A 19,649-nucleotide genomic window follows, 5' to 3' on the forward strand; every position below is an offset into this window, starting at 1 on the left:
CCTACAGCATTTCACAAGGACCAACGCCATAGAAATATGTTACATTATTAACGCATTTAGCACCGATTAATAATCACTTGTTACACGCAAAATGTGTCCGTTATGAAAAATGTACAACCTGGATGTTGCTCCAATTGTAAATAAAACAGCATTTTGTCTAGGCGTGCTTCCATTGTGTTCTAACTTTGATTAGAAGTAATACTGTTCATCTCTAGCAGTAGGACTGCATCTCAAGATTCATTACATTTCCTTCTCAACTTCATGCAACTCAAACACACCAAAAAAATGAATCAAGCGAGTCAAGCTTTCTATAAACATTTATTTATCTTTATTGGCCACCACGAACCAGCTCAGACAAGGACACCATATTGTTTCAGGACAGCAGTGTACTTTGAAATCGTGCTCTCCACGTTCTTCTCTGCCAGCTTTGACAGCTTGGTCACTGTCTTTTTCTTGGCGTACCGGATCTTGGCCTTCTCCTTCCTCTTCTCCTCCAAGGTGGCTGTGATGGCCTGGTACTTCCAGCCGACCTCGTGGGCCAGACGCCCGAGGAGGGCGAACTGGGGAAGGCAGGTTCACACAAAGTAGAAACAATGTCAAACAAATCATTAGCCCAACAACCCATATAAAGGTCATAAGAATAGTTTCCACTACTTAGGGTTATAATTATTATTTGGCTGTTGTCTCAGATGGTAGTGCATGTAAAGTATTCTCATGGTCGTTAAACTCGAATATTTACCGATGTAAACGTCACTGACAAGAATAGATGGGTACCTGGCTAAATACATTTCGGCCAATGTCTGGCTAGCAAGAATGTGGCTAAACATTAGCTAAACTACAGTGTTGCCTGCAACTTTTGACATCTACCTACTAGTCAATGAAGAGTTGATCAATTCAGTGGTGTTATTTGCTAAACCGATTTTAGGCTTACCTTGCGAGTGGGCTTCAGACGGACAATCTTCAGGGCAGCAGGTACGACCATGCGCTTCCTCTGTGGAACAAAATAAATGTCAGCTCCAAAAGCAACAGCAAGTTCATTAAAAGGGGTAAGACATTCACTTCTCATACTCAAAGTCAATACTCAAACAATGTAAGTATTAAAAAGTAGCATCACCAACAGCACAAGATCAGTTATGCTGGATGATTGAAACACTCACCTTGTCATAAGGAGGTGGGACACCATCGAACACCTTCAGCCTCTCCAGTGCAGCCTGTCCCCTCTTGGTTTTGTGAGGCAGCATGCCTGTTGGGTTCCAAGGGGGATCAATAAAGTTCGGATCTTACTAGGCAATTAGGTCAACCCACATAGGATAGGCAATACGCTGTAGCACAAGGGAAGCCAAGGGAAAAAAATATATCTATACTTATGGAGACAGTGTCACACACAGGTTCCATGCCAATTTTAAATTGTAAATATGAAATAGGTATAAATCCCAAATGTGCAGAAACTTCCCTCTAACTGTTAACTTCTTATGGCTTGGGGGCGCTATTTTCACATCCGAATGAAAAGTGTGCCCAAAGAAAAACTGCCTGCTACTCAGGCCCAGAAGCTAGGCTATGCATATAATTGGTAGATTTGGATAGAAAACTAAAGTTTCTACAACTGTTTGAATAATTTCTGAGTATAACAAAACTGATTTGGCAGGCGAAACCGAGCACAATCCATCCAGGGGAAAAAATTTGAGGTCAATCTGTTTTCCATTGGTTTTCTATGGTAAGCCCGTTAATAGAAACATGCTTGCAGTTCCTATAGCTTCCACTAGATGTCAAAAGTCTTTAGAAATTGGTTGTTTTTCTTTAGAGAAATGAAGTAAGGCTTTTCAGAACGAGGGTCCAGCCTAGGGCTCTCTAATGTTTTGATGAGCGCGACCTAGAACACGCTCTTTGTTTTCCTCCGGTATTGAACAGTTTATCCCGCCTTAAATTCGATTGATTATTTACTTTAAAAAATACCTAAAGTTGTATTAGGAAAGTTGTTTGAAATGTTTGGATCAAGATTACAGGTAACTTAAGATATTTTGTAGTCATGTTGCGTGAGTTGGAACCGGTGTTTTTTTATTTTAATCAAACGCGCCAAATAAATGGACATTGGCGATATAACGACAGAATTAATCGAACAAAAGGACCATTTGTGATGTTTATGGGACATATTGGAGTGCCAACAGAAGAAGTTCTTCAAAGTTAAGGCATGAATTAAATCGTTATTTCTGACTTTTGTGTCGCGCCTGGCGGGTTGAAATCTGATTTTCATGTGTTGGTATGCTGGGCGCTGTCCTCAGATTATCGCATGGTTTGCTTTTGCCGTAAAGCCTTTTTGAAATCTGACACGGTGGCTAGAATAACAAGAAATTCAGCTTTAATTTGGTATATTGCACTTGTATGAAAGTTATTTATTTTTTTTAATTTGCATTTGGAGCTCTGTCATTTCACCGGATGTTGGTCAAATCGATCCAATTAATGGGATTTGAGCCATAAGAAGTTAACAGACACCAGCACAACATTGTGGCCCTGACTAAACTCAGCAATCAGATCCGAAAGTTTGTCTCATCAAAATGATCAGCTTCGGGATAAGTGTTCATCACAGTCAAGTAGGAACCATATGCTGTGCAAGGTGGAGTTCAGAATGTGCATACTTCATGCCACTGAATCACCCCATAGGGACCATTTAAATCAATGTCCATAAAGGTGAGGTCCAAGGAAGCCCCTGGACTAGTAAAACAGGCAGCTGAAAAACAGCCAAAATTTGAGCTCGAAAAAAATCCCAGTTTAAAGAAGGGACTGTGATCTTACCCCTTACGGTCCTCCAGAAAATTCTGCTGGGCGCTCTGAAGTGATATGGTCCACGTGAGGGGTTGGTGTTCATTCTCTTACGCAGGAAAGCCAGGTACTTCACTATTCATAAAGATAGGCGCAATACATTCAAGCTATGCCAGTGTCTAAACCGTTACACAACAGCCACAATTTCACAACTCTGGTCATACCATATTGCTTTATGTCTCAGATGGTAGTGCATGTAAAGTATTCTCATGGTCGTTAAACTCGAATATTTACTGTGGTAAACATCACTGACAACAAGCAAATCTTAAGATTTGGCTCAAAATAGTTACTATGAATCAAAGGTAGGACATCAGAATCACACAACACATTACAATTACACCAAAGGGGTTAACCTGAATATATACAAAGTGTCAATAACTTACATTTGTTACGGTAGAAGTTTCCAGAGATGTTGATACCCTCACATCTCACAACTACCACCTTGTGGCCTGAAACGGGAGAAATCATGACTTACATGAGTTATCATTGTAGTTAAGCAATGTAGGTTAAAAGCATCACTGACAGTTGTAGCAAGCTAGTCAAACATAACTAGGACCAAATCAAGGTGCAATTACACATCAAGTGACATGAAATTCTTGGATTTAATATTGATTAAAGTAACAAGATGGGTATTAATTTATCGCGACATGACTCACCAAGCAGAACTTGCTTCGCCACAATGGCAGCGAGACGACCAAGTAGATGGCCCCTGCCATCAAGCAGCAGAACCTGGCAAGGTAAGACGCACATCAAGTAATTGAGAATAGCTGCACACCACCTGTGGTTCAAATGATTCAACAAAGTTGCCTAAGTCTCAGATCGTAGTGCATGTACAGTATTCTCATGGTCGTTAAACTGACAAACAAAACAAATTAACTTGGATAAATACATTATAGCTACGGTTTAGGGCCAACATGGCCGAATCTGGCTAACAAAAGCATCCAGTGCCTTCAAGTAAAGATATAACATTCAAAATGGGTATTGTTTTTGTGCATCTCTGTGCAGCGTTCCAGCGATTCCATGGCAAATTTCATGTTCACGTGAATCTGAGCTACAGCCATTCAAGCAGGGAGAAATTAGGCTCGTATGACGTAGCATCGAGATGAAGCCACTCACTAAACTGTTAATAGGAAAACGACTATTAGATCTAAAACGTCCATCATACATGTCAGATATCAATATTGGCCGATGTCATAAGGCAGGAGGTTGTACTCTACAAGGAGCCATTATTCATATTTTTGTTGCATTCCTACCTCAAAATGTCTAATTCAATTGGGGGTTTAAAACATTTCTCCCATTGGTTTGCATTTTCAGTTCCGGTTGCATTGCGCCATTGCGAATGCCAAACTCCACTGAGGCACATCGATCTTCATGCTGAAAATCGTGAGATTGTAGAATCCTAAATTGAGCTATTTTACAGCTAACTACTCCACAACACGCTGATAATGACTTGGGTATTATAGTGTGTTGCTACGTTTGCTAGCTAGCCCATAGAGAGCATTGCATTGTGGGGTTAGTCGATTTGAGCTGCAACAGATATCCACATGTTGCTACCAACCTTATCACGATAAAAATCAAACATTCACAAAAAATTGTTCGTGTTAAGTAACCCTTTAAAATTATAGGAATGAGTGGTTTCGGGGGGGATTCCATTTTAACTGGGTCTAAACATTAACTCGCGTCAACGTGGCCCTTGGCTTACCCAACTACCGTTATAACGTTAAATAGTAAATTCAGTGTTAAGAAATCTTCAAAACTAGACGCATTTGACCTCAACACTTCACCAAAAATGCCAACGAACCAGGGATTTATTCTGAAGGGTTTTTGTAGCCAACTATCCAGCCTAGTCCGAGTTAGCCGCGTTGCGTTCTTTTAGCTATTTAGCTAAGTTGCGTTAACCAACATATGACATCCTGGATGTGTCAAATAATACGACAAATGCTACGAAATGATCTCCACTAGTCTTCATTTACAATACACAGAGATATTTAACCGGAATAAAATGTATCTATATGGATGTATTATTTACAAATATAGATATGTTGGTTCTTGAGCGCTTACACACCTTATTGAACCGGTCCGCCATGATGTGCGAAAAGAAAGACAGACGGGTTGTCCCGCAGTAAAAGACAGGGGTTTCTAGGCGGAGCAAAAGTTTTAGAGGAAATGACGAGTATGTTCATTCTTATTTACGGGATTTATACAGGGCTTTATACGCAGTGTACAATGTGCTAATTGCCACCCTCTGGACAGCGTGAGGATTAAAGAAATCATTACTCTCCCTAGACATGCATTGGTCCCTCTTTATCTGGGTCCATTGGACACTCTTACAGACTGTTGTGGCTGCTTTGCTTGATGTATTGTTGTCTCTACCTTCTTGCCCTTTGTGCTGTCTGTGCCCAATAATGATTGTACCCTATTTTGTGCTGCTACCATGTTGTCATGTTGCTCCCATGCTGTGTTGCTGCCATGCTATGTCTTAGGTCTCTCTTGATGTAGTGTTGTCTCTCGTCTTGATGTGTTTTGTCCCATATTTTTATTTTTAATCTCAGCCCCCATCTCCCCAGGAGGCTTTTTGGTAGGCCACCATTGTCAATTCTTTTTTTTTTTAACTGACTTGCCTAGTTAAATAAATCCATACAGTCAATGGGTTAGATGCATGTAAATATCAGAAATAGACACGTCTCAAATGTATAATACTCCACAACAAGCATCTCCTTCACAAAGTGTCAGCTTCATGTTTTCATACATGTATTGGCTTTCATACATCTATAGCAATTAGATAAACATGACTATTGTGTGTCCCTTTCAGGAAATGTCTTGCATAGCAACAGCACAGCATCAATACAATGAAAATCAAACAATATTACAAACATGTGGATAAGGTTCATGTGGTGGGGGTGATTTCTGTGCTCTGGCGGATGTGTACATGGGATCTGTATCTGCGGCCTGATAGTAATAGCTGGTATCACCTTCAATTAGCAATGTTGCATGATTGTTTCTTCAATGGAGGATGTTATGGCATTGGCAAAACAGAGTTGTGTACGGACACCAATTCATGGGATAAGTTTCAATAAAAGACATAGCATCAAATTGTCTTCTCTTTGCCATTCATATTGCCAGAACCCATTTGGACAGTACAGCTACACTAGCTGTAATCATCCTTCTGTAATGTGGCGAACAATCATCCTCCATAATGGCACCCCACATCTCAAATCTTAATTTTAGCACAAACAATAATTGAAAGCAATAACCATGACAAAACAATAACCATTTCAAATAAATGTTTAATAACCTCAAGCATATACAGAACAATCAATCACATATACACAGCTGCCCAGAGACAGTGCAGGCGATGACTAGGATTTGGCAATAGAGAATCCCTGGCCTTTATTCTAATGGAGTGAGTCTCAGTCATCGTGCTTCAGTTTCCTAATTTTTCCCTTGTGACGGTCAATCTCACTCTGCAGCCTCGAAATCTCCTTCTTGTGGTGGTCAATCTCCTCTTGGTGATGCTGCTTTAGTGCAGCCAACTGTTCTTGCTCTTTACGCCTGTAGAGGGAGATTGGAAAGTGTTAGGTACAGTGAGGACACAGTATGAATACAGGCCAGGCAGACTGCCACAAAGCCTCGATAAATATACAGTGTCAATTTTGGCAAACAAATAGGTCTACCACCAATTGGTCGTACAGTATACTGTAAGTCCCAACTAACCGGAAGTACATTTCCTCCTCTGCTGCCTGTTTCTTTCCGAGGGCTCCTCCTGCCTCTCTGACAGATCCTCCACCGCCACCTCCTTTCCCTGCACCTTTGCCCAACTCACCCAGCTGGTACATGGAGAAGATTAATCAACAGGTGAACATATAAGAACAACAAGATGTTCCTTAGTAGAACTATGTATGAGATTGAAATGTTGGCTTATGGACAACCTTTGTTTGAGAAAAAAACATGACCACATTGCATAAAGCTTTCATTTTACAATGGTAAAGGCTAGGCTGTTATCAGCATACAGTATATAGAAGTAAAGGGTTCTCACAGAGATGGAAAGAGGTATAATCTTTGCATCAGTGCCATTATGGCGTCTGACAGCATGGGCAGCGAGAATGAGCTACCTCCATTTTAAAGTAGTCAATTGTTTTTCTGTTTGAAAAAAGTGCAAAGCTAATATTAGTGATTAACCACCACCTGCAGTGCTGGAGTCCTGAACCAAATCTTGTCATTCATATGTTGTGGCCACTAGATGCTGGTATCATAGTGGAGATCATTTCATAGCACCCCATTTGAAGGGGACAATGCTCTGATCATTGGCTCTCTGCTCCCAAACCATAGACATCCAAGCCCAATTTACTACTTTAAAATGGTGGAAGCCCTAAAAGGCAACGTCCATGCTAAAACTGGTTATTTCCAAGTTGAGTCCTGTATACATCTCTATGGGTTATCCTTATGAAGTGTCACGTGACATGCAGCTAAGGCACATATTGAAGTGGGGAGTTTTTTGCACGCGGAACACCGTAATCTATGTCAATGCATTGCAAAGTGTTAGGCTATGTAGCCTCAAATAATGCATACACTAATTCTCATGTCCCAATGAAAAACTCCCCCCTTTAATGTTGACTGAAAAGACCAACAGAATTGACCAGAGAACGTAAACACTGCCTTTAAAAAAAACCTCTGACCATTGTGGGCAACAACTGTAAGGTCAGAGAATTGTTTCAATAACCATTCATAGCGGACGCATTCAACCAAATTCCATACACACATTAGACCGAGGTGTATGATTGAGCTGCTTACAAAGCTATTTCGATTCATAGAACGGCGTCAGTACAGTCGTTTGCTACAATTTGTATCAGAACGTTCCAAATACCAGCTAAACATTGTAACATACTGACATAGTAACAAGAGCATTACAAAGTGTCCAAGGCCATCGCGAAATCACTTGACAATTGAATACGACTCGTTTCATTTTAACTTTGGACTGTATTAGCAGCGAGACGTGGTTGTCTAATCATATGTGGCGCATTTTTACCTGGTCAGATGCCATCCTTAGCTGTGTGGTGAGGAGACTCCTAACATCAGCTCTCAAAAACCTTGCCATTTCGTCCCAAAAAACAACTAAATTTAGACCGTTTGCCCTTGTCTACCAAAATAAACCAAATCAGGGCCTAACCATTTAATACAATGGGGGTGTTTGTGGATGAGAATGAACTGAGTCTTTATTTTTCTATGAAGGATCAATAAGATACAGCGAAATAGATGACCATCTGTGAAAAGTGGGTTTTTACCAGTAAGAACGTTTTAATAAATGGTGATCTGCCTCAAACAACAATTATATTTGAAAAAACGTTCACCCCTATGCGTAATGGTACGGTCTCATAACGGACAGTATGATACCAAAGATGTTTTATCATATTGACAAGATAGTCGAGTGACCGCTCTTACAAGGGAAATACATGTCCTCAAAATTGAAGGCAGGCTGAATGACGCAAGATCAGTTGGGACCATTTTATAAAGTCGTTTTATGTCAAAGTTGCCGAAATGCCACGTGCGTCTACTTACATGTGCATTCATAACAACCTAACCATTACAAAACTTATATTCGATCAAATGAGCTTCACGTAGCAAAAGAGCAATTACATGTTTTGTTGACCAAATTCGACACTCTCATTGACCTCCATACAAAAATTCCTCACTTTCAGGGCGGCGTAAACTCCTTCGCTTTGCCTTTCTGATGACACCGCTATAGCTAGACCGTTTGATATAGATGGACTGCGTACTACGTAGTGGCGTCGGGAGTGGCCTTGCACTTCTGCTAAATTATGGCTTTGATGACCACATATGCATGTTGTCAAACACACAGTAGGCCTACACCACAACTATTTGACATTTCAAAATTAAATTCTATTTCGAAATTAAGGTATTGTATTTATAGCCTACTATTAAACAAGTTCAGTCATCAGAAAACAAGCAGGAAAGCCATGCATGACTCTTTACCCAGTAGTAAATCGTTTGGGTAACTGACATTTTCCATGACCTATATTCCAAGTATCACACTTTAGAGGCAGCGTGAAAACAAAACGTTTGTTTTATGGTGTAACAAGTGGTCAGTTAAAAGGGCAATCAGCAGGTGCAACAGCAATTTTTGGCCTTAAGTATATAAATGATATACACATTGATTTTTGAAGAATTAACTTATGCCTCATGAGCTTAGTTCATCTGTTGTACTGCATCAGAACCCAAAATGTAAATTAGTTTTATTCCAATGTTTGTAAACAAACTAAATGTAACACTATATAGCCTCAAAACATGGTTAAAACTGTACATTTAATATAATTTATGGCCAGTCCTTTGAGAGTGGTTACATTTCTCCAGCCCCATCCCTCAGCTTTTTACCGAAAGAGATGTGGGGATCAAGAACACTTTGTTTCAGGTGCTGACTGCCACTTTAAAGTCAGTAATGAGATTATGTGGTCTGTAATTTACTGTAATTGGTCCCTTATGCAGGCTATGCTTACTATGTGTAGACATAATTATTGTTTTGATAGCCATAATCAACTACGCTATACAAGATATTGGGCTAAAATATGTACCCTTAGCCTGGTCTCAGACTAGACGGACATAGTAAATGTAAATCCAGGACACTCATTAGTATGATATGTTACGTTTGGCATGGTTACACAAGATAGATGGTTACTAACGAAAGTAGGGTGGTTGGTCGGGGTGGGCGTATAACGCGAATGTCTAGCAAACCAAAAGTTGCGAGTTCAAATCATCACAGCTAACCCTTCCCCCAACTCCTAACATAGCTAACATTAGCCACCTAGGTAGAATTAATAAAATATCACACAGTTTGAAAATTCATAACATAATACGAAATGTAATTCGTAACATATCATACGAAATGGACATCCACAAATAAATACCAACGAAACATGAGTGTCTCAAAACTAAATGAGTGTCTCAAATTTACGTACACAATAATATTGTACACAATAATATAAAAAGCTTTGAGACCTGGTTGGCAGCGATATGACTATACAAATGGGCCATATCACAGTTAGTGCAGTAGTGCATCTGTCACTATATGTGACTCTCACTACCCATAAAAAGGTTGAGACACAAATAGGAAAAGACAGCTGCTGTAAGGGACTTTATTCACAATGCTGCAAGAAAAGTATGTCCTTCTATAACAAACCAAACACTTGATTCATCTGATGTAGCCCCCCCCTCTTCAGTCAAAACTGGGTTCATTATCACACCTCGCACACACAGGCACCAGAAGATAAGAAACAAAACAATAACACATTAACAGTAGAGTCCAAACCACATATTACAAATGCATTCACTTTTTTTCTCCCTTTGCCATTAAGCTATTCAATGATTTAAAAGTACAGTATGGTCAGACCGTTAAAAGTGCATTAAAAAAACAGAAATTGTGTTGAAAAAAAAAATAAACTTGGAAATGTAACCTTAATTGAAAATTCCTTTGGTCCATCATTGGCCCAAATATTACTTAAAAACTATCACCACAAGTGACAGATCCCTGGGAAGTCACAGGCACTCAAACCTTAATACAGGTAACTGCCAAAATAAAGGAAATACCAACAAAGTGTCTTAATAGGGTGTTGGGCTACAATGAGCTGCCAGAACAGCTTAAATTCACTTTGGCATAGCTTCTACAAGTATCTGGAACTCTATTGGAGGGACGCAATACCATTATTCCACAAGAAATTCCATAATTTGGTTATTTTAATGGTGGTGGAAAACGCTGTCTCAGGCGCCCTCCAGAATCTGCCACAAGTGCTCAATTGGGTTGAGATCTGGTGACTGAGACGGCCGTGGCATATGGTTTACATAGTTCATGTTCATCAGGCCAAGTCTAGGTCCAAAAGGCTCCTTAACGGCTTCTACTCCCAAACCATAAAACTAATGAACAGTTAATCAAAAGGCTACCCGGACTATTTTCATTGACCCCTTTTTTTACGCTGCTGCTACTCGCTGTTTATTATCTATGCAGTCACTTTACCCCTACCTAAAAAATCCAAATAATTTCAGATCTTCATTGTAAAGGGTTTAAACACTGTTTCCCATGCTTGTTCAATGAACCATAAACAATTAATGAACATGCACCTGTTGAACGGTCGTTAAGACACTAACAGCTTGCAGACGGTAGGCAATTAAGGTCACAGTTATGAAAACTTAAGAAACTAAAGAGGCCTTTCTACTGACTCTGAAAAACACCAAAAGAAAGATGCCCAGGGCCCCTGCTCATCTGCATGAACGTGCCTTAGGCATGCTGCAAGAAGGCATGAGGACTGCAGATGTGGCCAGGGCAATAAATTGCAATGTCTGTACTGTGAGACGCCTAAGACAGTGCTACAGGGAGACAGGACGGACAGCTGATCGTCCTCGCAGTGACAGACCACATGAAACAACACCTGCACATACATCCGAATATCGCACCTGCGGGACGGGTACAAGATGGCAACAACAACTGCCCGAGTTACACCAGGAACGCACAATCCCTCCATCAGTGCTCTGACTGTCCGCAATAGGCTGAGAGAGGCTGGACTGAGGGCTTGTAGGCCTGTTGTAAGGCAGATCCTCACCAGACATCACCGGCAACAATGTCGCCTATGGGCACAAACCCACCGTCGCTGGACCAGACAGGACTGGCAAAAAATGCTCTTCACTGACGAGTCGCGGTTTTGTCTCACCAGGGGTGATGGTCGGATTCGCGTTTATCGCCAAAGGAATGAGCGTTACACCAAGGCCTATACTCTGGAGTGGGATCGAGATGGAGGGTCTGTAATGGTCTGGGGCGGTGTGTCACAGCATCATAAGACTGAGCTTGTCTTTGCAGGCAATCTCAACGCTGTGCGTTACAGGGAAGACATCCTCCTCCCTCATGTGGTACCCTTCCTGCAGGCTCATCCTGACATGACCCTCCAGCATGACAATGCCACCAGCCATACTGCTCGTTCTATGCGTGATTTCCTGCAAGACAGGAATGTCAGTGTTCTGCCATGGCCAGCGAAAAGCCCGGATCTCATTGAGCACGTCTGGGACCTGTTGGATCGGAGGGTGAGGGCTAGGGCCATTCCCCCCAGAAATGTCCGGGAACTTGCAGGTGCCTTGATGGAAGAGTGGGGTAACATCTCACAGCAACAACTGGCAAATCTGGTGCAGTCCATGAGGAGGAGATGCACTGCAGTACTTAATGCAACTGGTGGCCACACCAGATACTGTTACCTTTGATTTTGACCCCCCTTTGTTCAGAGACACATTATTCAATTTCTGTTAGTCACATGTCTGTGGAACTTGTTCAGTTTATGTCTCAGTTGGTAAATCTTGTTATGTTCATACAAATATTTACGCATGATAAGTTTGCTGAAAATAAACACAGTTGACAGTGAGAGGACGTTTCTTTTTTTGCTGAGTTTACATATTACATCAAACATGGTCCAAGCACACCAAGACAGTCGTGAAGAGGGCACAAAACCTATTCCCCCTCAGGAGACTGAAAAGATTTGGCATGGGTCCTAATATCCTCAAAAGGTTCTACAGCTGCACCATCGAGAGCATTCTGACTGGTTGCATCACTGCCTGGTATGGTAACCGCTCGGCCTCCGACCGCAAGGCACTACAGAGGGTAGTGCGAACGGCCAAGCTTCCTGCCATCCAGGACCTCTATACCAGGCGATGTCAGAGGAAGGCCCTAAAAATTGTCAAAGACTCCAGTACCCTAGTCATAGAATGTTCTCTCTGCTACCGCAAGGCAAGCGGTATCGGAGCGCCAAGTCTAGGACCAAGAGGCTTCTAAACAGCTTCTACCCCCAAGCCATGAGACTCCTGAACATCTAAACAAATGGCTACCCAGACTATTTGCATTGTCCCCCCTCTTACTCTGCATTGTTGGTTAAGGGCTTGTAAATCAGCATTTCATGGTAAGGCCTACACCTGTTGTAATCGGCACGTGACAAATAAAATGTAATTTGACCACTCATGCCCTGTGGATTGGGCATCGTCATCCTATGGGGGCATAGTCATGGTAGCCAAAATAATGGCCTGCCCAGCATTTTTATACATGACCCTAAGCACAATGGGATGTTAATTGCTTAATTAACTAAGGAACCACACCTGTGTGGAAGCACCTGCTTTCAATATACTTTGTATCCCTAATTTCCTCAAGTGTTTCATTACTTTGGCAGTTACCTGTATAACTTCAACAATGATCCATCTCAAGCATAGTCTTGACTAAATCTGAAAAGGTGTGTATCTTTTGAAGTTCTAGTGTTCACACACACGTCTCATAATAAACAGTTGTAGATGGAGCCAATCAACCAGCAGGATATACTATTAATAATAAATTGATGGCCCATTCGCTGTACATCCTATTGTCATTCTTGATATTTTTTTCTCAAACACCCCCCAAAATGGATTGGATAGGGATAGTTCCACCCCTAGTGGCCAGGGATAGTTCCACCCCTACTGGCCAGGGATAGTTCCACCCCTACTGGCCAGGGATAGTTCCACCCCTACTGGCCAGGGATAGTTCCACCCCTACTGGCCAGGGATAGTTCCACCCCTACTGGCCAGGGATAGTTCCACCGCTACTGGCCAGGGATAGTTCCACGGCTACTGGCCAGGGATAGTTCCACTACTGTACATTGAGGTTTTATGAGAAAACACTTGGAATGACAAATTCTCAGGGGAGTAAATGAAATTCAAATAGAACTTCAGTAAAAAAATGTAAACCTTGCTGAAATATGAGAAATCCTTGATCAATGTGACCTGTACTAGCTGGAAGTGCTTAAACTAAAAATGTTTGGGTAATTATTTATGCCCACAATTGTATTGCATGTTCATGTTTCCCTATGTTACGGACGTCACTCTGCTTGCTTAGTGAGTACAGGTTCCTCCCGATTCGGCTCGCAGAGCTCGAACTCAGGACCTATGCCTGGCTAGCACACGTGACCGCACTCCTTGACAACTTACAAACCGTTTGAGCTATCGGGAAAATGTATAAATCGATAGCTCCATCGGCGACATGTCAAGCTAGCTGTGGCATGAGCTTATGGTACATTCTTAACTCCATTACACCTAGAATAAGCATAGCCGATAGATCTTGTCTCACACTAGATTTCTGAAAACTTTTGGTATTGTGCAAATTTGAACCTGGAAGAAAAAAAAATTACCAAAAAAGGAACATAATGGCGAGGATAAAGGAGAACAAGAATAGGGAAACAGAGGTAAATAAGGGAGACTACATCAGAGTGCCAGAAGAGGCCTGCGGAAACCCTTGGGGAGAGGCAGCGGGCGTGGCTCTCCTTTTGGGACTTGTCAGTCCTGCTTGGTGCTTCCCAGGGCCCGTAGGCGCTCCAGGAGGGGAGGGTGGGAGTAGTGCCACATGGAAAAGAGCCAGTCAGCCACAGGGAAGCCCAGGTTGTCTTTGTTGAGCTTGATGAGTGCAGAGTAGAGCTCTGAGGCTCGACCCATGCCCCGCGCAAAGGAGTCCGCCTGGAACTCAAACCTGCGGCTAAGGACAGTCAGACAGAATGACAGGACCTGGAGGTAAGAATGGGAGAAATATCAGTTTTCCTCAGTGGCCTGTAGCAGGTACTCATCTGCTCATCGCCATCACAAAAACACTTTCTGTTTAAGCGGACTTAAGAAATATATTGTAGCTTTAGATGTATATTTCTTTGGCCAATATTTACTACTAGTATGCTCAACGTATTTTCGCCAAACAAACACTGGACTTAATGAGAATAGCTGCCACAGCACTTGCAGGGCCAACAGATAAGGCCTCCGCTGAAGTGTATTAAGAGGTCAGATAGACAGAGTGTACAAAACATTAAGAACACCTGCTCTTTCCATGACAGACTGGCCAGGTGAAAGCAATGATCCCTTATTAATGTCACTTGTTAAATCCATATCAAAATCAGTGTAGATGAAGGGGAGGAGACCGGTTAAATAATACTTTTTAAGCCTTAAGACATGGATTGTGTCTTTGTGCCATTCAGAGGGTGTATGGGCAAGACAACATACTTAAATGCCTTTGAAAGGGGTACGGTAGTAGGTGCCAGATGCACCGGTATGAGTCAAGAACTGCAACGCTGGTGGGTTTTTCACGCTCAACAATTTCCTGTGTGTATCAATGATCTACCACCCAAAGGACATTCAGCCAACTTGACAGCTGTGGGAAGCATTGGAGTCATCATGGGCCAGCATTCCTGTGGAACGCTTTCGACACCTTGTAGAGTCCATGCCCTGACGAATTGAGTCTGTTCTGAAGACAGAAGGGGGATGCAACTGAGTATTAGGAAGATGGTCTTAATGTTTTGTCCACTCAAGTGTAAATGCATTGTTTAGGAGACGGAGTCACTCACCTCATTGTATGGGGAGAAGATGAACTGGAATATGATCATCAACCCAATCAAAGTCGGCTGGCTGTTATAGAAACCAAAGGCCACGAACAGCTCCTTCCGTCCAATTAGCACAGCAAAGAGGAAGAAGCACAGGAAGGAGTTCATCTGCAAGGACAGAGGCAGGGGGGAAAATTGTATCGATGACATTTCTGCATCAACATGAAAGTGGCCTATTGGTATAGAGGTGATGTGCAGATGCATATCAAGGGAATTCTCAAACAAACCTGACTGATAACTATGTTTTTCACAGTGTGGCCCAACTTCCAATGGCCCAGCTCGTGGCCCAACACCGCCAAGACCTCTGGATTGTTGCAGCCTTGCTTCTTGTTCTGGAAAAAAATAATCAGTTAGAACATAACTGGTTTGATTTTTAAAAGAATTATGCATGAAATATTGACTACAACTTCTAGTACACCATGTTATGTTTCTATGATAGGACCACCACGACAAATTAGATTTATAACATGAAAAGTTGTAATGTGCTGGCGGTGCTCTAACCAAGACTACAGAAATGGTATGTATGGCTGAAGTGGTGCTCAGTAATACTGGAGACCTTTGAAGAAGAAGTTTGCTTCAGCAATAAATATTATTGAATGGAATCAAGTTGCCTTCCTAAACCTTTTTTCAATATTTTATATTTATAACATTGTGACACCCAGTTCTCTGCGTAACGGAGTAAGTCTGACCTTGAGCTTGGATTTGTCCTCGGTTGGTGTGTCAGTCTCTGGCTCTCCGTCCTTGTTGAGGGGAGAGTAGTCCTCCAGCAGGGTGTCGAACAACACTATGCGCTTGTTCTTGAAGAACCCATAGAAGTAAGCGTTACTGTGAGAGGAACGCTTGGAACCTGAAAGAGTAGGTCAAAATGGATCATTACAATACAACTTTATAGTCCATAAGTAACAGCAAACATCGGAAAGGTGTTTCTGCTATGTTTTCAACCCCCACACGTCACCACACACAGTTAAGACGAACACAGGGTCAAGCTGCAGAGTAGCGCCCATTATGCCTTGCTCTCCTCTGATGTTAAACAATTATAGATACAGTCTATGGTGTTACATCTTTGGGACAAAACAAGTTATTACCTTCTACAACATAGACCTTAGTGAGAGGGAAACTGATAGACTTCGACATGCTTTCAATCTCTTCCTTCAGCTCACCCTCTGGCAAAGGGGTGAACTTGTCAAATAGGGGCGCAATGTAGTCCGCATAGATGGTCACCAGAACCTAAGAGAGAGAAGGAACAACGAGAAAGAAATACATTTGTAATCTATTAGGATATATTGGATATTAGTTTAGCTCCATTAATTCCTCCCCAGACCCTAAACAACTGTTGTTTGAATATTCCCATCCAGCCAGTTATGAGGTGAAAGGACTGACAAGTGAGACACCCAGTGTGAAGAGCCAGGCGTAGATGAAGAAGAAGTCTCCACCAATCTTGATGATGTAGAGGAGCAGTGAGGTCACAGGCAACAAGATACACTGGGTCACAATAAACTTCTTTACAGCATCCTTTAGGAAGAACCCCAGCGTCTGGAAGGAGGAACATAGACGACAACAAAAACAAATAAACTGGGTGTTAGAAACCATGCCAGTGAAAAAAAGTAATTGATTCAATCTAGGAAACTGTCTGTATAATAAGAATGTCCTCAGAGAGTTGACAGTCTACCTGCTGATTGAAGCCATGCTTCTCCTCAATAACAAAGGTGTTGTAGATACTCCAGGGAAGGCCAGTGAATGCACTGAACAGGGTTGCTAGTATCAGAAACGAAAGAGACTGGAAAATCTAAAAGAAAAGACAGAGCCATGGAATGATTCAAGAAAATTGCCAAAACATTTGTAATACTGGACTACCAATTTTAACTGTGGACCATACACACACCTCATACTCTGGACCCAATCCAAAACGAGCAGTCACTGTCCCAGCAACTTTCCAAACAAAAGGGATTCCGCCAAATAGCAGGATCAGCTATGAGAGAACACAACAGTGTTATATCGGGAAAAAATGAAATTCCCTCTGTGTGGAGGTGGTACTCTCTGTCAGCAGATAAATTGAGGTAGACAACTAGGTTGTAATATAACAAAGTAGGTCCTAACAAATCAATGGATATTTTAGTTGTACCCACCGTCCCCTCTGTTTCTGAATACAGTCCAGACCAGAAACTGAAGTTGCTCTTGTCTAGTTGATAAAGGCGTGACTTCTCAAAGGTATCTGTGTCCATGATCTTTCCCAACTCTTGTGGTACGTGCATGGTCAACCTGTATATTCTCCGCTGGGTGTTAGAAGAGACACTTAAACATAATGTTTTTTCTATTCAACATAGCTAATCAAAAAAAGAAATGTCCATGTTACAGAATGATTAGTGGGGCCTCGAGTTGCAGTTGGGCAATTCCATGTTAGTGGAATTTTGCCAAACAAAAACCATTGTTTTCAAAGTTTAACAAACCATATAACTCTACGCACAATGAGAACTTTAAACAATTGACACAGTAAATAAAATAAAAACATTTACTGGAAAAACTGCAGATGCAAAGTTCTTTCTGTAAACGTATTTCTGTAAAAAAAATAAAAATCTGTGGAAATTGTTAAAAATAGTTATTGTGGATAGAGTTGTATGGTTTGTTAACCTTTTAAATCAATGATTTTTGTTTCTATTTTTTATTTTATTTAACTAGGCAAGTCAGTCAGTTATTTCTTATGACGGGCTACACCGGTCAAACCCGGATGACGCTGGGCCAATTGTGTGCCGCCCGATGGGACTGCCAACCACGGCCGGCTGTGATACAGCCTGGATTCGAACCAGGGTGTCTGTAGTGACGACTCAAGCACTGAGATGCAGTGCGTTAAACCGCTGCGCCACTCAGAAGCCCAGTTTAGAATACATTTTAGAGCGTAAGTCTGTTACCATTGATTTGCACTGTATAAAGAAGACGTCACTCCCGAAAACAGCTTTGTTCTTGGTAAAATATTGTAGACAAACAACAATGACAACAGTCAGCATGCGGCCAGCTAGCCAGCAGTGAAATGCAGTAAAGAAAGCCTTGTTATTGACAGAGACCGTTACGAAACAAAGTAAAGTTCAACAATTACCTGTCTGTAGGCAAGGTAGGCCTCCCATAGATACACCGTCCATGAGAACACCAGAACAGCATAAAATATTTTATTTTCGATTGGTAGGTTAAGTATCGTTTCCATCTTTATTCTGGCCTTGGTCTCTATTTAAAGTTAGCAAGCTAGCTCGCCTGCATGTGTTGCTAGTTGGACTCACTGGCTGAACCCGTTGTTCACACGCCTTCCAGTCTTTATTCAGAAGATACGATTGTTTATATTTAAATAACTTAGTATGGTTTATATCCCCAGTTTAAATTGATTAGCATCCAGTCCACTCAAAATGATAGCAAGCTCATTCGCATCCAGTTCCCATTCATGCTAAATGTTCTTCGATAAGGTTTAACGGCGGTTGTCATCCAATAGAGGTTGCCATGCTAAATGTCAGTGCAGCAGTTAATTTTGTTCCCAGTGAAACTAAACCAGTCGTCTAAATAACTAAGGTTCCATGCTCACTATATTATCTCTCAAAATATACTGAACAAAAATATAAAAGCAACCATTTAAAATATTTTACTGAGTTACAGTTCATATAAGGAAATCAGACATAGGCCCTAACCTATGGATTTCACATGACTGGGCAGGGGTGCAGCCATGGGTGGACCTGGGAGGGCATATGCCCACCCACTTGGCAGCCAGGCCCAACCACTGGGGGGCCAGGCCCAGGCAAACATAATTCGTTTTTCCCCACTTAAAGGGCTTTATTACAGACAGAAATACTCCTCAAAAATGCCTGTGTGTGTGTTTTGTGTGCGTGTGTGTGGGAGTGTCAGTGTAGTATGTGTGAGTGTGTGGTTAGAGTCCAGTGACTATACATCGAGCCTGTGCAAGAGAGTCAGTGCAAGAAATAAGAATAAATTAGGGTTAGGGTAATGGCGTTGTGATGAAATTGTATCTTCTTACTTTACACATGCTAATAAATACATTTATATAAATATATTTATATATACATATATATATATATATATATATAAATGTACTTATTAGCATGTGTAAAGTAAGAAGATACAATTTCATCACAACGCCATTAGTTGCTTTCATAATACACTTTTGCCCCCCTCCCCATGAGTTGTATATACACATGTACAGTACCAAAAAAGGTACAGCAATGAATACAGGGAAAAAATCTGACCTACATATAATTATTATGAGGACTGTTTCGCTAGCACAGACTGGAATATATTCTGGGATTCATCCAATATACACTGCTCAAAAAAATAAAGGGAACATTTAAACAACACAATGTAACTCCAAGTCAATCACACTTCTGTGAAATCAAACTGTCCACTTAGGAAGCA

At 41.5% G+C, this 19,649-nt stretch overlaps 3 protein-coding genes and 3 non-coding genes across 7 annotated transcripts; all 6 read right to left on the reverse strand.

Annotated features, from left to right (window-relative positions):
• Positions 1-305: 305 nt before the first annotated feature.
• On the reverse strand, positions 306-4,977 carry rpl13a (ribosomal protein L13a). The gene is made up of 7 exons (XM_014128281.3): positions 4,883-4,977; positions 3,474-3,546; positions 3,201-3,266; positions 2,791-2,892; positions 1,158-1,243; positions 932-991; positions 306-560 (listed from the first exon to the last, which is right to left on the reverse strand). The coding sequence occupies exons 1-7, from the start codon at positions 4,901-4,903 to the stop codon at positions 351-353; spliced, it is 618 nt and encodes a 205-aa protein (XP_013983756.1). The 5' UTR covers positions 4,904-4,977; the 3' UTR covers positions 306-350.
• LOC123726809 (small nucleolar RNA Z195/SNORD33/SNORD32 family) lies at positions 680-761 on the reverse strand. Its single transcript, XR_006758960.1, has one exon. It is a non-coding gene; the product is annotated as a small nucleolar RNA Z195/SNORD33/SNORD32 family (small nucleolar RNA).
• Positions 2,516-2,587, reverse strand: LOC123726819 (small nucleolar RNA SNORD50). The gene has a single exon (XR_006758972.1). It is a non-coding gene; the product is annotated as a small nucleolar RNA SNORD50 (small nucleolar RNA).
• On the reverse strand, positions 2,992-3,073 carry LOC123726808 (small nucleolar RNA Z195/SNORD33/SNORD32 family). The gene has a single exon (XR_006758959.1). It is a non-coding gene; the product is annotated as a small nucleolar RNA Z195/SNORD33/SNORD32 family (small nucleolar RNA).
• Positions 4,978-6,084: 1,107 nt separating the features above from the next.
• Positions 6,085-8,002, reverse strand: atp5if1b (ATP synthase inhibitory factor subunit 1b). The gene is made up of 3 exons (XM_014128385.3): positions 7,844-8,002; positions 6,532-6,644; positions 6,085-6,369 (listed from the first exon to the last, which is right to left on the reverse strand). The coding sequence occupies exons 1-3, from the start codon at positions 7,910-7,912 to the stop codon at positions 6,228-6,230; spliced, it is 324 nt and encodes a 107-aa protein (XP_013983860.1). The 5' UTR covers positions 7,913-8,002; the 3' UTR covers positions 6,085-6,227.
• Positions 8,003-9,951: 1,949 nt separating this feature from the next.
• Positions 9,952-18,803, reverse strand: zmpste24 (zinc metallopeptidase, STE24 homolog). 2 transcript variants are annotated; one of them, XM_014128473.3, is made up of 10 exons: positions 18,334-18,788; positions 17,369-17,515; positions 17,125-17,211; positions 16,912-17,028; positions 16,623-16,775; positions 16,328-16,469; positions 15,932-16,089; positions 15,470-15,574; positions 15,207-15,350; positions 9,952-14,382 (listed from the first exon to the last, which is right to left on the reverse strand). In XM_014128473.3, exons 1-10 carry the CDS (start codon positions 18,436-18,438, stop codon positions 14,158-14,160), a joined length of 1,383 nt encoding a protein of 460 aa, XP_013983948.1. In that variant the 5' UTR covers positions 18,439-18,788; the 3' UTR covers positions 9,952-14,157. The 2 variants fall into 2 exon arrangements, with proteins under 2 accessions (XP_013983948.1, XP_082822614.1); XM_082966488.1 differs by lacking the exon at positions 9,952-14,382 and adding an exon at positions 14,414-15,106 and having other exon boundaries at positions 18,334-18,803.
• Between the last annotated feature and the right edge of the window lie 846 nt (positions 18,804-19,649).

Source organism: Salmo salar, chromosome 01 (assembly GCF_965601325.2).
Source record: "Salmo salar chromosome 01, fSalSal1, whole genome shotgun sequence".
In the NCBI taxonomy this organism is placed as follows: domain Eukaryota; kingdom Metazoa; phylum Chordata; class Actinopteri; order Salmoniformes; family Salmonidae; genus Salmo; species Salmo salar.

Excerpts from the sequence above, each read along its gene's own strand:
- rpl13a (XM_014128281.3), bottom strand. The coding sequence starts at position 4,903 with ATGGCGGACCGGTTCAATAAG. Across the intron at positions 992-1,157 it reads TCCCACCTCCTTATGACAAG|AGGAAGCGCATGGTCGTACC; the intron begins GTGAGTGTTTCA and ends TTTGTTCCACAG. Across the intron at positions 561-931 it reads GTCTGAAGCCCACTCGCAAG|TTCGCCCTCCTCGGGCGTCT; the intron begins GTAAGCCTAAAA and ends TGCCTTCCCCAG.
- atp5if1b (XM_014128385.3), bottom strand. The coding sequence starts at position 7,912 with ATGGCAAGGTTTTTGAGAGCTGATGTTAGGAGTCTCCTCACCACACAG. Across the intron at positions 6,645-7,843 it reads TAAGGATGGCATCTGACCAG|CTGGGTGAGTTGGGCAAAGG; the intron begins GTAAAAATGCGC and ends TCCATGTACCAG. Across the intron at positions 6,370-6,531 it reads GAGGAGGAAATGTACTTCCG|GCGTAAAGAGCAAGAACAGT; the intron begins GTTAGTTGGGAC and ends CTCCCTCTACAG.
- zmpste24 (XM_014128473.3), bottom strand. The coding sequence starts at position 18,438 with ATGGAAACGATACTTAACCTACCAATCGAAAATAAAATATTTTATGCT. Across the intron at positions 17,516-18,333 it reads CCTACCTTGCCTACAGACAG|CGGAGAATATACAGGTTGAC; the intron begins GTAATTGTTGAA and ends TCTAACACCCAG. Across the intron at positions 16,470-16,622 it reads TCACACTGGGTGTCTCACTT|GTTCTGGTGACCATCTATGC; the intron begins GTCAGTCCTTTC and ends TCTCTCTCTTAG.